This window comes from Dryobates pubescens, chromosome 33 (assembly GCF_014839835.1).
Source record: "Dryobates pubescens isolate bDryPub1 chromosome 33, bDryPub1.pri, whole genome shotgun sequence".
NCBI lineage: Eukaryota > Metazoa > Chordata > Aves > Piciformes > Picidae > Dryobates > Dryobates pubescens.
The window spans coordinates 7,593,447-7,608,421 of NC_071644.1; the positions used below are offsets into that span (position 1 = coordinate 7,593,447).

The following is a 14,975-nucleotide window of genomic DNA, read 5'->3' on the forward strand; positions in this document are numbered from 1 at the left end:
GTGAGGAAGAAGTTGTTCCCCAGGAGGGTGGTGAGAGCCTGGCACAGGCTGCCCAGGGAGGTGGTGGAAGCCTCCTGCCTGGAGGTGTTTGCAGCCAGGCTGGAGGTGGCTGTGAGCAACCTGCTGTGCTGTGAGGTGTCCCTGCCCATGGCAGGGGGTTGGAGCTGGCTGAGCCTTGAGGTCCCTTCCAACCCTGACAGTTCTGTGATTCTGTGCTGGAGTGTGCAGCCACTTGAAGTGTTGCCACACTCCTGATCTAGTGAGATCCTTTGCCTGGAGCTCTCTTGGTTTGGTTGGTTTGTTTTTAATGGATCCTTTCTGCTGAAAAAAATCTGAACAGGAGGAATTTGTTTTCATCTTATCAGGGCTGAGCGTGGAGGAGAGGTAACTGTGATGGTATTTGCCTGCCTGAAGGATTAGCCTCCTGCTCCACCCACAGACAAGCCCTTTAGCTCCAAAATATACACCTGCCCCCCAAAGGAGCTGGTGCTTTTGTTAACCAGTTGCTAACCAGTCGTTGTTCACCAATGCTTTTGCCCCTCCAGGCAGAGCACTGTGGCGTCAGGATGCAGCTGCAGAGCCTCCTAATGCACACAGCTAATTCCAGCATCGTGTGGAGGCTCAAGCCAGGGTTTAAAGGATGCTGACACCATTGGAACAGGCTGCCCAGGGAGGTGGTGGAGGCACCATCCCTGGAGGTGCTCAAGAAATGGATGGACATGTCACCTGGGACATGGTTTGGCAGTCAGGGTGGTGTTGGGTTGATGGTTGGACTCAATGACCTTGGACTCAATGACCTTGGAGGTCTTTTCCAGCTGAAGCACTTCACTGTATCACAGTATCACCAAGGTTGGAAGAGACCTCAAAGGTCATCGAGTCCAACCTGTGATTCTGTGATCGTGCCCAGCTCCCTGGGTGCCCCAGAGCTGCAGGGTGCAGTCAGGAGGGCAGTTTGGCAGGGCCACAGCTCTTGAAGCTCTGTGAGCAGCTGTCCCATGCTGGCTGTTCCCCCATGCAGGTAGTTCTGGCAGTATTGGGGATGTGCTTCCTCTGCTCTCTCCTGGTGCATCCCAACCTCCCTTCCCCAAGTGCCAGAGAGTGTGACCTTTGTGGTGGGTTGAAGTTTCCCCCCCCAGCATTAACTCTGCCAGACCAACTCAGCTAGAAGCAAATGACTGTAACTAATTTTTACAGGCATAGCCTAACCCCACCACAACCTTGTTTACCACTTGTGAGCAGTGTCCCCTGGCCATCCCTCCCTGCCCTGCCAGGGCCAGCAGCTTTCACAGCTGTTGCAACACTGGTGAGACAAGTGACCCTCCTCCAACTGCTGAGGGGCAGAGGGGACAACCCATCATTTCCTTCTGGGAGGCAGCACTCCTCTTGCCAAGATCTCTCACTGTGGCTTGCCAGCCAAGTCAGTGGCTTGTACTTCATCCAGCAGAGGGGAAAGCAGGAGCCATGGGGATGTGTGCCTGACTTGCTTCCTGCAGCCAGAAGCCCTCAGCAAAGCCCTTGCTGCTCTGCTGGAATGCCATGGGGAGGTTGGGATCTCTAGGAACCAGTGGCAGGGGCCTGCAGGTCACAGGTTCAGCTCTGCTGTGTGATGTGGTGGTGAAAGTGCCTGTGGCTAAGGGCAAGCTGGAAAGCTTGCTAGACTTCATTTTCTGCTCAGCTCTGACTGCCAAGCTGCTGGGTGTGTGTCTGGAGCACAGGCTGAGCTCTGCTGGGTCAGGCAGAGCTGGCTGTAATCCATGTGGGTTGCCAGCCTCACTCCTGCCCTCTCCTAGTATCTCTCCAAGCAGCTTTAATGTTCTCCATCTCTGAAGGCTCCATCTGATTTCTCCTGTTGGTCCAGGAGCTCTGCTTTGCCTCTGCCATCCCAGGCAGCACCTAGCAGAGCAGGGTGGCTCCTGTGCTGCCTTGGTCTCTGCAGCAGCACAGTGACTGGTAGGCAGCATCTTCATTTGCACCTTCACAGAGCCTGTGTGCAAGAAGCCTCTGGCTTTCTCCCAGTGACACCTGCAGTAAGTGTGGTCCTGACTCATGCATGTCCCTTCTGCCCCCCATCCTGAGGCCATTCCCAGGTCCCAATGGACCTTCTGCTGACATTCCTGAGCACACAGGCACCAACACTCTTGCTATGGGGCAAACCCAGGCACTTGTGCCCTAGTGGCACAGGGCAGCATCTGAATGGTGCCCAGGGAGGGACATAAAAAGCAGAGCAAAGACTGGCCAAGGACTGGCCAAGGGCAGGTTTAGGTTGGATGCTAGGCAAAAAACTCTTCTCTGAAAGGGTTGTCCAAGCCTTGAACAGGTTACCCAGGAGAGTGGTGGAGTCACCATCCCTGGAAGGGGTCTAAAGCTGGGTAGATGTGGTGCTGCAGGATGTGGTTTAGTGGTGACTTAAATGCCTTGGTCTGCTGGGTTAACAGTTGGACTTGGTGATCCTCTAGGTCCTTTCAAACCAAAATGATCCTGTGAAATTAAGACTGAGCAAAGAGGATCAGGCTTGAACATCTCCACCTTCTGTTTCCCCACCCCTGAGCCCCTTGTGCTGCACCCTGACTGGCTCTGCTCTTGCTGGCTCATGATCTTCTCTGTGCTCGGGTTGTTAGGTTGCACTGCCAGGACCTGTGATAGACTCCTTGTACCCTGCCCTGCTGCTTCCCCTCCTCTTGGCTTTGCTATCTCATCTCTGCCTCTTCCTGGGGCTTAGCAAACCCCTGCTCCTCTCTGCCAGGCTCCTTGCTGTCTCTGGGCCTGCCCTGACACAGCTTTCTGCAGGGGCAGAGCAGTTTGCATGAGCTGTCTGCTTGGAGCAATTCATTCCACAGGAGCTTTGCCATTCAGTAGTCTACTGCCTTGTGGGTTTGGCTCCCACACAGGGCTCCAGCACTCAGCCACTGTGCTCCAGAGCCCACATTGCTTGGCCATCCCTCATTCCTGATAGAGGAGCTCAGAAGGGCAGGCAGGAGCTCCTGGTCCAAGGATTTCTGCTCCTGCCTTGCTCCTCAAATCTGTCAGAAGGCGAAGTGGTGGTTAAAAGAATTCCCAAGTCATCACTGATATCCCAACTCCTGTGGAGCTCCCAAGCTGCAAGAGTGGGAGGAGGAGGAGTCCCCTGCATGCCTGTGCTTTCCACACAGCAGCTCCACTGAGATGGTTAGAAAGTGAGTCAGCTGGAGGGAGACTCCAGGCCACACCTGCAGCAGCAGGCTCTCCCTGCCACTTGGCATTCCTCTGCGTGAATGGGGCCGTGCAGCCCTCTGCCAGACACCTTGCTCCAGAGCCTCTTTGAGGTGGTCCCCTGAGACTGTCTGGGAGAGGAGGTCAGGATGTATTGAACAAGAAAGAGTGAAATCAGCCTGGCTTTGAAGAAGTGATCTGGGGAGGAGTCCCTCCACTCCAGACCTTCCTGCCAGCAGTGGTAGACATCAGGGAGCTTCCTGCCAGTCCTGTGTGGACTGCAGCCCTTGGACCAAGAGGCAGCCAGCTTTGAGAGGCAGCCACCCCTCCTGGGAGGGCAGATCCAGCAGTTTTCCTCATCAAGTTTCTTTATCATTTCCTTCTTTTCCAAACCCAGCTCATTTTCCTTCCAGGCACTGCTCTTGTCATGAGATGAGGATTTAGCTGCAAGTTGGTTGGGGCTCAAGAGCTGCTCCTGACCTCGGCAAGTTGCTCTTGGTCTTGCAATGAGCACTTTAAGGGCAACAAAGCTGGGGAGGGGTCTGGAGCACAGCCCTGGGAGGAGAGGCTGAGGGAGCTGGGGTTGCTTAGCCTGCAGAAGAGGAGGCTCAGGGGAGACCTTCTTGCTCTCTGCAACTCCCTGAAGGGAGGTTGGAGCCAGGTGGGGGTTGGGCTCTTCTCCCAGGCAAACAGCACCTGAACAAGAGGACACAGTCTCAAGCTGTGCCAGGGGAGGTTTAGGCTGGATGCTAGGAAGAAGTTCTTCCCAGCAAGAGAGATTGGGCACTGGAATGTGCTGCCCAAGGAGGTGGTGGAGTCCCCCTCACTGGAGGTGTTTAGGAAGAGACTGGATGGGGTGCTTGGTGCCATGGTTTAGTTGATCAGATGGTGCTGGGTGATAGGTTGGACTTGATGATCTCTGAGGTCTCTTCCAACCTGGTTCATTCTATTCTGTTCTATTCTATTCTATTCTGCTCTGCTCTGCTCTGCTCTGCTCTGTCCTATCCTATTTGCTTCCTCCTCTGGGACTGCTGCATGTCAGCCCGGAGCAGCAGCTCGGGATGGCAGAGGCTGCTCCCTGGAATGGGCACAGGGATCTGCTGGCTCAGGCTGGTGAGGAATGTTCCCAGCTCAGCCTGGTGTTGTGTAACAAGAGGTGTCAGGGAGAGCTGATGTGGCTCCAAGGCATTTTTTGTGTGCAGCAGGGAGAGCAGGATCCAGGACTTTCAGCTCTAGCCTGATTTCAGTGCTGGAGCTCCTGCCTCTTTCCTCTGCCCTGGCCTTTCAGTGTAGCTGTGAGGGGTTCATAACCTATCTAATGAGTCCTAACCCTCCAGCATTAGCATCTCAAGCTGTTCATAAAGAGCTGTTGGTCAAACAGATGAGTCTTAAGCACTGGGGAGCTGTGGTGAGAAGCTCCTGGATATCTGGCAGCAGCACTAAGAACAAAGGCCAGGAGCCCTCACACTAGATGCCAACCATCACACAAATTAAAAGGGGCAGATCCTGAGGGGTCCACCCAGCAAAGTTGTCACTGAGTACTGAGGTTGGGCACCAGATAAGCAAGCTCTCCTAGCAGACCCCCGTGCAGGTCTGGGTTCACATCATTCCACTAACTCCTCTCCCCCTCTCCAGGTCCTCAGCCACCTGTTTCCAGCTCCGGAGGGGACCTCCTCTTCCTCCTGGACAGCTCTGGCAGCGTTTCCTACTATGAGTTCTCCAGGGTCAAGGAATTCATGTGGGACCTTCTGCAACCTTTCACCTTTGGCCCCACAGAGGTGCAGACCAGCATCATCCACATCAGCACGACGCCCACCATGGAGTTCCCTTTCGACCGCTACCGGTCCGGCGAGGCTCTGCACCAAGCCATCCGGGACACTCAGCAGCTCATGGGAGACACCAACACAGGCAAAGCTCTCTCCTATGCCAAGGAGAAGCTGTTCAGTGATGCAGCTGGTGCCAGGGCAGACGTGCCCAAGGTGCTGGTTTGGGTGACAGACGGCTTCTCCACCGACGACATCTCGGAACCCATGCAGCTGCTGAAGGACATGGGGGTGACGGTCTTCATCGTCAGCACGGGACGGGGCAGCTACCTGGAGCTGTCTGCTGCTGCCAGCCAGCCTCCTGAGAAGCACCTGCACTTTGTGGATGTGGATGACCTACCCATCATCACCAAGGAGCTCCGAGATGCCATCCTAGGTACGCTGGGGTCGGGCTGTGGTGTCCGGGAGGTTGTAACAGGGTGGAAGTCATTGAGCCCCTGTGCTCAGCACTGGTTAGGGTCACACCTGGAGTCCTGTGTCCAGTTCTGGGCTCCTCAATTTAAGAAGGACATTGAGAGACTTGAAGGTGTCCAGAGAAGGGCAGCGAGGCTGGGGAGGGGTCTGGAGCACAGCCCTGGGAGGAGAGGCTGAGGGAGCTGGGGTTGCTTAGCCTGCAGAAGAGGAGGCTCAGGAGAGACCTTCTTGCTCTCTGCAACTCCCTGAAGGGAGCTTGGAGCCAGCTGGGGGTTGGTCTCTGCTCCCAGGCAAGCAGCACCAGAACAAGAGGACACAGTCTCAAGCTGCACCAGTGGAAGTTTGGGCTGGAGGTGAGGAGAAAGTTCTTCACAGAGAGAGTTGTTGGCCATTGGGATGTGCTGCCCAGGGAGGTGGTGGAGTCCCCATCCCTGGAGGTGTTCAAGAGAGGATTGGATGTGGCACTTGGAGCCATGGTTTAGTAGTCACGAGGTCTTGGGTGACAGATTGGACTTGATGATCTTTGGGGTCTTTTCCAACCTTATTGATTCCATGAAGCTGCCTGGCTCTGCAGGGTGGGGGAGGTAAGAAGCCCTCTCAATCCAAAGCACCTCCTGGGGTGCTTTGTCCAGGGTGCTGTAGCTCCAAGTCCATGGCTTTGAGGAGGTCTAGGACAAATACTTCTATTCCCCTTGGAAAGTCCCAGCTCCTGCCCTTGCAGTGAGGTGCTTTGTCCACACTGCTGCAGCTCCAAGTCCAAGCTAAGGCTTTTCAGAAGTGTTCCCTCTGGAAAGTCCCACGAGTGACCAGGACAAATTCCCTTCTGCAGACCTTGTGTTTGCCCTGAGTTGTTGAGCTGCTAATGAAGGGAGGAGGCTCAGGCAGCACATCAGCAGGCTGATTTTCTTTCTCTCTCTCTCAGATGCTGCCTGGCTTGTGGCAGCTGCTGGAGGTGGAGGACACAAATGGGCTGAACACAAAACGGGCTGTGCATGCCTGGGAAGGCTTTGGTCCTGTCAGCACCCTCAGATTCTTGTCTAGGGTAGATCTGACATCACTGCAGGCAGAGGGGCTGGCACAGGCTGAGGTGTGGAGCTGCTGTCTGCATGTGCCCTTCTCTTACAAAGAGCCATTAAGGATGGTGCTTGTTATCAGCACTCAGACTGTAGGAGAGGAATGTTTTTGTTCCATAAATCCCCTGTTGTAACGTGTTCCACATCCTCCAGATCCACAGCCTGGCTTGGCTAGCAGAGCCCTTGGAAGGAAATCCCAGCCCTGACTCGATAGGCTCGGAAGCCAACCCCTACCTCTGTTGCTAGCATGGTTGTGGCGGTTGCTGTGCAGACAGCAGGAACAGGCAGCAGGCTTCACTTTTCAGCAGTCCTGCTCTTTAAAGCATCCAGAAGAGAGTCTGAGGAGACCCAAAAAAGCCATAATCAGGGCCAGAAGACAGGCATTTGGAAGCCAAGAGGAATATCTCATGCTGATCTGCGTGCAGCGAGGTGGAGGCCAGGCTGTTCTTACAAGTAACAAGTGATAGGATGCGAGAAAACAGCTTCAAGCTGCACCAGGGGAGGTTTAGGTTGGACAGCAGGAAAAATGTCTTCCCCAAAAGGGTCATAAAACCCTGGAACAAGCTGCCCAGGGCAGTGGTGGAGTCCCCATCCCTGGAGGGCTTTAAAAGCCACAGAGATGTGGTGCAGAGGGATGTGGTTCGGTCGCGACTTGGCGGCGCTGGGTTAGTGCTTGGACTTGATGATCCAAAAGGATTCCATAATTCTTTTTGCAGCTCTTGAATGCCATCACAGTGGGAGTGCCCATGACTGCAAAGCAGAGGCTTTGCCTCAGCCTCCCAGGTGCCTCTGGATTTGTTTGGAAAGCTGAGTGAGCTCCTAGGCCTGTGCAGAGTTTCCGTTGGTTCGCTGGAGGTTCTCTCTCTGCTTTAATTCCTCCTTTGGCTTCTGCTCTGTGAGCTGCTTAGGGCTGGCTTTGGAGTGTCCAAGTAACCCTTTCCACAGAACCCTCCCAATGTAGCCATGCCTTTCTCTTCCCAGCCATGATCACTTCACAGATCACAGGCAGGGACTGTGCTCTCCTCCAGCCACAGAATCTTTGTGGTTGGAAGATACCTTTGCGATCATCAGTCACCCACCTCTCTCCTGTATGAGTATGGGGCAGTACCAGCAGTGCTTCTGCTGTACCAGACACCACACAGCCCCCTCCCCAGATGTTTCATTTCAAGTGCTTCAGCAGTTCATTCTCTGCCCCCTTTCTATAGGGTCTGCATTTTCTTTGCCTTCAGAAACTGGGTCAGAGATCTGAGCAGTCACAGAACAGCCTCAGGGCTGAGCAAGGGGTTTCAGTCCTAGAGAGCAAGGCAGTCACTACTTGGACAAGGAGACAAGAGGTACCTTTCTCTCCCAAACTGCATTTCTTCCCTGCTCCAGGCTCTGCTGAGGCCAAGGGATGGGATGTCTCTGCCTCAGTTTCCCTTTTGGAACACCTGTCTGTGCCACAGAGCAGAGAAGATGAGCTGCTGCTTAGCCACGGGGGGCCTGAAATACTTTCAGTGACACTGCTCTGCAGCAGGGTGCAAGACAGGGATTGTGGCTGGCTGGGTGTTCTCACTCCCTCTCTTTTCCCTTGGCACATGGTCCTGGCACAACAAGGCTGCAGAATGCAGCAGGCTGCAGTTCTCAGCCAGCCTGGCCGTGGCCACAGCCACAGCTGGCTCCTGACAAACACTTCTGCCTGCCCCACTGTGAAGGAAAGGCAGCCCTAGCTCAGCCTGCTTCCACTGCATCTCACATATTACCTCCCCAACACGAGGCACTTGGTGCCCTCCTTCTGGGGAAGGACCTTCAGATCTTGTGAAACCAAGGCATTCCTTTGAGGTGACATCAGGTTGTGTGCTAGCATCCACTTGCTCTCCACTCAGCCTGCAGAACTGGCAGCTGCTGGCTTGCTTCATCCTTTGGCATCATCTTCTGGGCCAAGTACTGCAGGACTCCACCTGCCCAGCGATCACAGAGCATCAGCCACCTCCCATGAATATTCAGGGCAGCACAGTGCTGATCTGAAACAAGGCTCCTGCATAACTTCTGCTGCAGTGAAGGCTTTGAGCTTAGAGTTCTCTGTTATCTACAATGAAAGCAAGTGACCACAGGAGTGATCTCGTATCTTGAATGTCCACTCTGGCAATGAAGCAGCCCAGAACCAGAACCCCATCCATATCAAAGTAGGGAAAGAGCCAAGAAGCAGAAGTGATTTGTTCCAGGTCCTAGCTGAAGCTTCTGCAGAGAGGGGAGGCTGTACCCAGGGCCAGAACAGGTTCTGCTGCTGCATTTCTTACCCACATCACCAAAGCAGCAGCTTGCCTCTGAGTCTGATCTTGACCTCACCAGATTTTAGGGGATGCCAGCAAACCTGTGGCCACAAAATGTGTGCTTCAAGGCACCAAGAGGTGGAAGGCAACTGCGTGTCACAAGCTGTCTCTGAGCCCTGCCTGGATCCAAGACAAGGAATTAACTTGCTGCTTCCCCCCAGCCCCAGGAGGTGCTGTGAAGCATACCGTGGGCATCTCTTTCCTGGGGCTTGTTGCCCTCTTTACTCGCCCAAGGAGCCGTGCTCTGGCAACGAGGGGCAGGGCTGTTTGCTGCGAGCTTCCTGCAGCACGTCCCTGCCTCTTTCATCTGCCTGATTCATTCACCGTGTCCCCGGACCCTGCCTCCAAGCTCACTGATTTCCCTTCCCAAAGCTCTTGGCAGGACTTTTGGTGCCGAGGCTGCTCCTCTGCTCCCTGCTCCTTTGTGGCTTTGGCCGCTGGTAGCTGTGAGGCTCACAGAAGGGTGCAGTGCCCCAGGTCCCGCGGTGCTGCCTCCCACCCTCTGCCTCCTGCAAGCCCGGAGCGGGTGGAGTGCTGCTGGCTGGCAGCGTGTGGATGGGAGAGGGCAGGGCACGGAGAAGGGAAATGTTGCTGCCTGCCTGGAGAGCCAAAGAACAGCTCAGAGGAAAAACTGAGGCAGCTTCGTTTGGTACAGGGAAGCTGGCAGGGACTCGGAGCAGCCCGGAGGAGGAGAGCTGATCCTCTCCCCGTTGAGGGACAAGTGTGAGGGGATGCAAGGAAGCAGAGTTCTGTGCCTCCTTTCACCTCTGAGCAGTGGGCAGCCAGTCTGAGCTACCTGCAGGAGAATCATACAATGGTTTGGCTTGGAAGGGTCCTTAAAGATCATCTACCCCTCCCTGCCAGGGGCAGGGACACCTCCCACCAGCCCAGGTTGCTCAAGGCTTCATCCAACCCAGCCTTGAACATCTCCAGGGAGGGGACATCCACAGCCTCCCAGGGCAAACTGTTCCAGTGTCTCACCACCCTCACTCTACAGAATTTCTTCCTAATGTCCAGTCTAAATCTGCCCTGTTCCAGCTCAGAGCCATTCCCTCTCACCCTATCTCTCCAAGCCCTTGTAAACAGTCCTTCCCCAGCTTTCTTGTAGCCCCCCTTCAGATACTTCAGTACTGTGAAGCATTTAAGCTTGAGCTAGAGGGTACAAACATAAGGTTTCAGGAGTGGCACTGCACAGAGAAGAAGCACTTAGGGCTCAGAGTGCTTTTAAAAAGTCTATTTTAAATAGAAAAAAAATGAAGAAGAAAAAAGAGAGAGAAAGATCATCTTTATGTCCTTGAATGCCATTTCCCTGGAGCTAGAAAGAGTCTTGTGTAATTCTGCCCCTCTGGAAGACCAGAGAAGAGTGGAATTGTGCCCAAGATGGCTCAGGAGGTCCGTGGAACAGTGGAATTGTGCCCAAGCTGGGCTCAGGAGGTCCAGGGAAGAGTGGAATTGTGCCCAAGCTGGGCTCAGGAGGTCCAGGGAACAGTGGAATTGTGCCCAAGCTGGGCTCAGGAGGTCCAGGGAACAGTGGAATTGTGCCCAAGCTGGGCTCAGGAGGTCCAGGGAAGAGTGGAATTGTGCCCAAGCTGGGCTCAGGAGGTCCAGGGAACAGTGGAATTGTGCCCAAGCTGGGCTCAGGAGCCCACACATATCAGAAAGGTCAAGTAGCAGAGGAAGCTGGGGGAGCTGCAGAGCATCAGAAGAGGTATTTGTGTCTGACATTTGGGGTTTAGAACTCAAAGGTAGCAGAAGGCTTGAAGAGAAGCCTCTGTGCAGGGGGAGAGAGAGGCAAGATAGCACAAGAGTGGCTCTGACTGTTGAATGTCACTGAACAATGGAGCTCTGTGAAACACTGCAGGGAGTGACTTCAGCTGGGATGAATGCAGCAAGCTCCCTCCACGACTGCTGGGTGGTCCCCAGCTGCCATGCTCTGTGTGTTAATGTCAGTGGTGATTTCTTGCTGCTGTTTCCCTCCCAGATGTCATCCAAGCAAACCAGCTCCACGCCGTGGATGTCACCTCCAGCAGCTTCCGGCTGGTGTGGCCAAGACTTCTCTCCCAGGAAACCGACTACTACACCTTGGAGTATGCCCCAAGAGATGATCTAGGCAAGAAGAGGACAGAGCAAGTGTCTGGGGCTCACACAACCCTCCTGCTAAGCAACCTTGCCCCAGGAACCACTTACGAGGTGGCTCTCATTCCTGAATCCAACGTCCACTACTTCCCTCCTCAGACGACCAGGGTGACTACACTGGCAGGTAAAATGTGCACAGGCATGGCCAGGGCGAAGCCTTCCCTGTGCTGAGCCTCACATGTCTCAATCAAACAGGACAGCCCCTGGTCTACATCCCCCCCCTAGGCTCATGGTGTGATGGGAGGAGGCAGATGCTTGTGGTCAGGACACAGCATAATGAGCTGCTTTATGCTGGCACTCAGCTGGCAGCTCTTTCTTTAGAGGTTCTGGGCTGCCCAGAACAAGGGATGCAGTCTGATGGTCATAAGATGTTCTTCCAGGCCTCTATGAGGCTGGGAGGAAAGCAGAAGCCTGGGAGAAGAAGGCAGGAGCTGTAAGTTGCAAGTGTCTAAGAGGGCTGAGGTGTAGAGCCCACAGGGCTGAGGGGTAGAGCCCACGGGGTGTAAAGCAGGGGCTGCTGCACACACTAACTGCTCTCCCAGCAGAAGCAGGGCTGCTTTGTGTGGGTTGCTACTGCCAAAGAGGAATCTGGCCCTTTGTAGCTGGAGCAGCTGCTGTGGGGACAAGGAGATCCCTGTCTGCTCCCCGAGGCTGCAGGCAGGGGAGAGCAATGCTCTTGGAGCTGCTTCTCCAGGCAGGTGTGTCCTGTGTGCCTGTGGGGAACCCCGGGTGAGAGGGGAGCAGAAGGGCAGCGCTGGGAGCCAGCCTGACTGCTCACTTGGGCCACAGTAACTCAGATGTATGCTGGACAGCAACATGCAGAGAAGTGGCACACTGAAGATCTGGGCAGGTGACAAAGGCAAGGTGAACTTGCACCCAGTCTTAACTAACTGCCTGCAGGAATGGTTTTGGCTGAGCAGCTTTGCCCACTCTGTGCTGCAGAGGTAGTGAAACCTTTTCCTTGGGGCTGGGTTTGTGCTGGTTGTGGGTGGCTATCAACATCCACTTGCTGGGTGTATTTTCTTCCACCTTCTGGAAGCAGGTCAGTTATGCTCCTCTGACAGCCTGCAGTGACATGCTCACACCTTTGGCTCTGCTTTCAGAGGAAATCAGCCCAGCTCAGGTTCTCATCTCAGAGTCTGGACCACACAGCTTCCACGTTAGCTGGGCTCCCACGCTGGAGAGTGTGAGCAGCTATCAGATCCTGTATGGCCCTCTCCCTGGGAACTCGGTGAGGCTGCTGGAGGTGGATGGGAAGCACAACAGCACCCTGGTGGACAAGCTGACACCCAACACAACCTACCTGGTGACGGTGACTGCAGTCTACAAGTCGGGAAAGGAGAAATCCCTGTCAGCTAAAGCATGCACTCAGGAAGGTGAGTGAGCAGCTCCCTGCTGAGGGGCACAGGGAGGCTTTGGAGGGTGCATCTTTCACCATGGGGACATCAGAGAGCTCAGCCAGCCCAGCTTCTGGCAGAGGGGTGAGGGAAGGGGAAAGCTGCAGCTCGTGATATGCCATGAGGCTGTAGCAGATGTCGAAGGCATAGGGCTGGAGGAGAATCAGGCACACACAGCACAACTGTGACTGCCAAGCTGCAGTCCACAAGCAGAATGGACCTGGAGCTCCCTGAACCTGCCTGAAGTGGAAAGAAAACTGCCTGTCCCTCCTACCTCCTCAATGTCTGCTCTTTGGTGTGATTTATGTGTCCAGAACGTGTCCAGAGAAGGGCAACAAAGCTGGGGAGGGGTCTGGAGCACAGCCCTGGGAGGAGAGGCTGAGAGAGCTGGGGTTGCTTAGCCTGCAGAAGAGGAGGCTCAGGGGAGACCTTCTTGCTCTCTGCAACTCCCTGAAGGGAGGTTGGAGCCAGGTGGGGGTTGGTCTCTTCTCCCAGGCAAGCAGCACCAGAACAAGAGGCCACAGTCTCAAGCTGTGCCAGGGGAGGTTCAGGCTGGATGTTAGGAAGAAGTTCTTCATAGAAAGAGAGATTGGCCATTGGGATGTGCTGCCCAGGGAGGTGGTGGAGTCCCCATCACTGGAGGTGTTTAGGAAGAGACTGGATGTGGCACTTGGTGCCATGGTTTAGTTAGTCAGGAGGTGTTGTGTGATAGGTTGGACTTGATGATCTCCGAGGTCTTTTTCAACCTTATTGATTCTATGGTGATTCTATGATGGTTCTACGATGATTCTATGATTCTAGAGGGCTCCAAAGTGAGGCACCTTCGCTTTGAGGACATGGGCCCCAACACCCTGAAAGCCTCCTGGGACTCCGCCGATGGGAAGGTGCTTGGCTACAGAGTCAGATGCCGGCGACAAGCCGGCCCCAACTCGGTCATCAGCGTCTCCCCGCAGGTCCACAGCGTGCTGCTCACAGACCTGGCCTCAGGCACCACCAACAAAGTCTGTGTCAAGCCCATGTACAAGAACCAGCCGGGCAGGAGGCTGTGCCGCATGGTGCACATGCAGCCAGGTGAGCCGGGGGGGAGGCACAGCCCTGGGGCACTTTAGACAAGGGAAGTGTCCTGAAGGGCAGTTGGGTGCTGGACACCAAACACTTTGACCAAGGGAAAGTGTCCTGAAGGGCAGTTGGGTGCTGGACACCAAACACTTTGACCAAGGGAAAGTGTCCTGAAGGGCAGTTGGGTGCTGGACACCAAACACTTTGACCAAGGGAAAGTGTCCTGAAGGGCAGTTGGGTGCTGGACACCAAACACTTTGACCAAGGGAAAGTGTCCTGAAGGGCAGTTGGGTGCTGGACACCAAACACTTTGACCAAGGGAAAGTGTCCTGAAGGGCAGTTGGGTGCTGGACACCAAACACTTTGACCAAGGGAAAGTGTCCTGAAGGGCAGTTGGGTGCTGGACACCAAACACTTTGACCAAGGGAAAGTGTCCTGAAGGGCAGTTGGGTGCTGGACACCCAACACAGAGGAGCCCTCCTGTTTGAGATGCTCTGTGCTCATCAGCCAGCTTGCCAAGAGGGCCTCATCCCCACAGGTACTGTTCATAGCTGGGCTTCACCCCCATTTTTAAGAGTGCTGCCCCTCCTAGTGGCATCCTCTTTACAGACAGGAGGAAAAGTCTACAGTGCAGAGTCCTGCAGCTGCTTGGGGATAACTTGGGTGGGTGGGAAGATCGCTAAAAGCCAGCATGGGCACTGGAAGAGGTGTTTAGAAGTCATTTGAACTCTTGGCTACTCTTCACTTTTCAACGTGGCAGAGACAAGGCAGCTATTAATCACAGCCAGTAAGGCACAAGGCATTTGCTTTCCTCCTTCCACTGCCCAGAAGCCACTCACTGTCATGAAACACAAAGGGATTCCTGACAGGCCGAAGTAAGAGCTAAAAAGAAGCTGTGTGGCAGTGCAGAAGCACAGCCCTTTGCCCAGCAAGAGGCTGGAGTGAGAGTGAAGATGACCACAGGAATGGGGTCTCTGACTCAGTCAGATTGGGAGAATGGGTGGACAAAGCTGACATTATACTTTTTGTGTTCTTCCAGCTACAGAAGCCCAAGGATATAAGCACAGCCAGAGAGCGTGACAGGCTCTGGAGTGGAGCAATTCCACACCCCAATTCCAGGCAGAGCAAGGAACCTTGCTTGGACAAAGAGTTGGACTTAAAAGGAGTGACCAGGAGAGGAAACCAGAAAGCTCACAGACCATCTCCCAGCCTGCACTGTCCTGGTTGTAAAGCCTACAGCTTAAAGGTCTGGCTTGGCTGGCTGGGTGGAACAACCAATCCAACTAATAGGTCCCAAACCTCTACCCTCTCATATAAAAATGCCTGGCAAATAACAAACCAAAGGCAAAGCAGTGGAGCCACACTCTTGCTTGCTTACTGCCTCTTCTCTATTTATTAAATGTTGATAGAGTTTTATTTTTGCAGCTTATCAGCATGTTCAGGACTCAGCTGTTTACTGCCCTGGATTTTTGTTCTGGGCATCTCTGCACTCAGAAAGAAAAATAATTACAAGGGGCCAAATCCATTCCTGCTGTCACCAACCACTGAAAGTGATGCTTGGCAAAGAGCAGC

At 54.4% G+C, this 14,975-nt stretch overlaps 1 protein-coding gene across 1 annotated transcript in view; it reads left to right on the plus strand.

The window, feature by feature from the left end:
- VWA1 (von Willebrand factor A domain containing 1) overlaps positions 1 to 14,637 on the plus strand; it is a 30,108-nt gene extending 15,471 nt beyond the window's left edge. Inside the window, exons 3-7 of the mRNA XM_009906795.2 lie at positions 4,825 to 5,388; positions 10,793 to 11,071; positions 12,051 to 12,323; positions 13,146 to 13,415; positions 14,443 to 14,637. Coding sequence (XP_009905097.2) covers positions 4,825 to 5,388; positions 10,793 to 11,071; positions 12,051 to 12,323; positions 13,146 to 13,415; positions 14,443 to 14,483 — 1,427 coding nt within the window. The 3' untranslated portion in view covers positions 14,484 to 14,637. The remainder of the gene's footprint in view (positions 1 to 4,824; positions 5,389 to 10,792; positions 11,072 to 12,050; positions 12,324 to 13,145; positions 13,416 to 14,442) is intronic.
- The last annotated feature ends 338 nt before the right edge of the window (positions 14,638 to 14,975 follow it).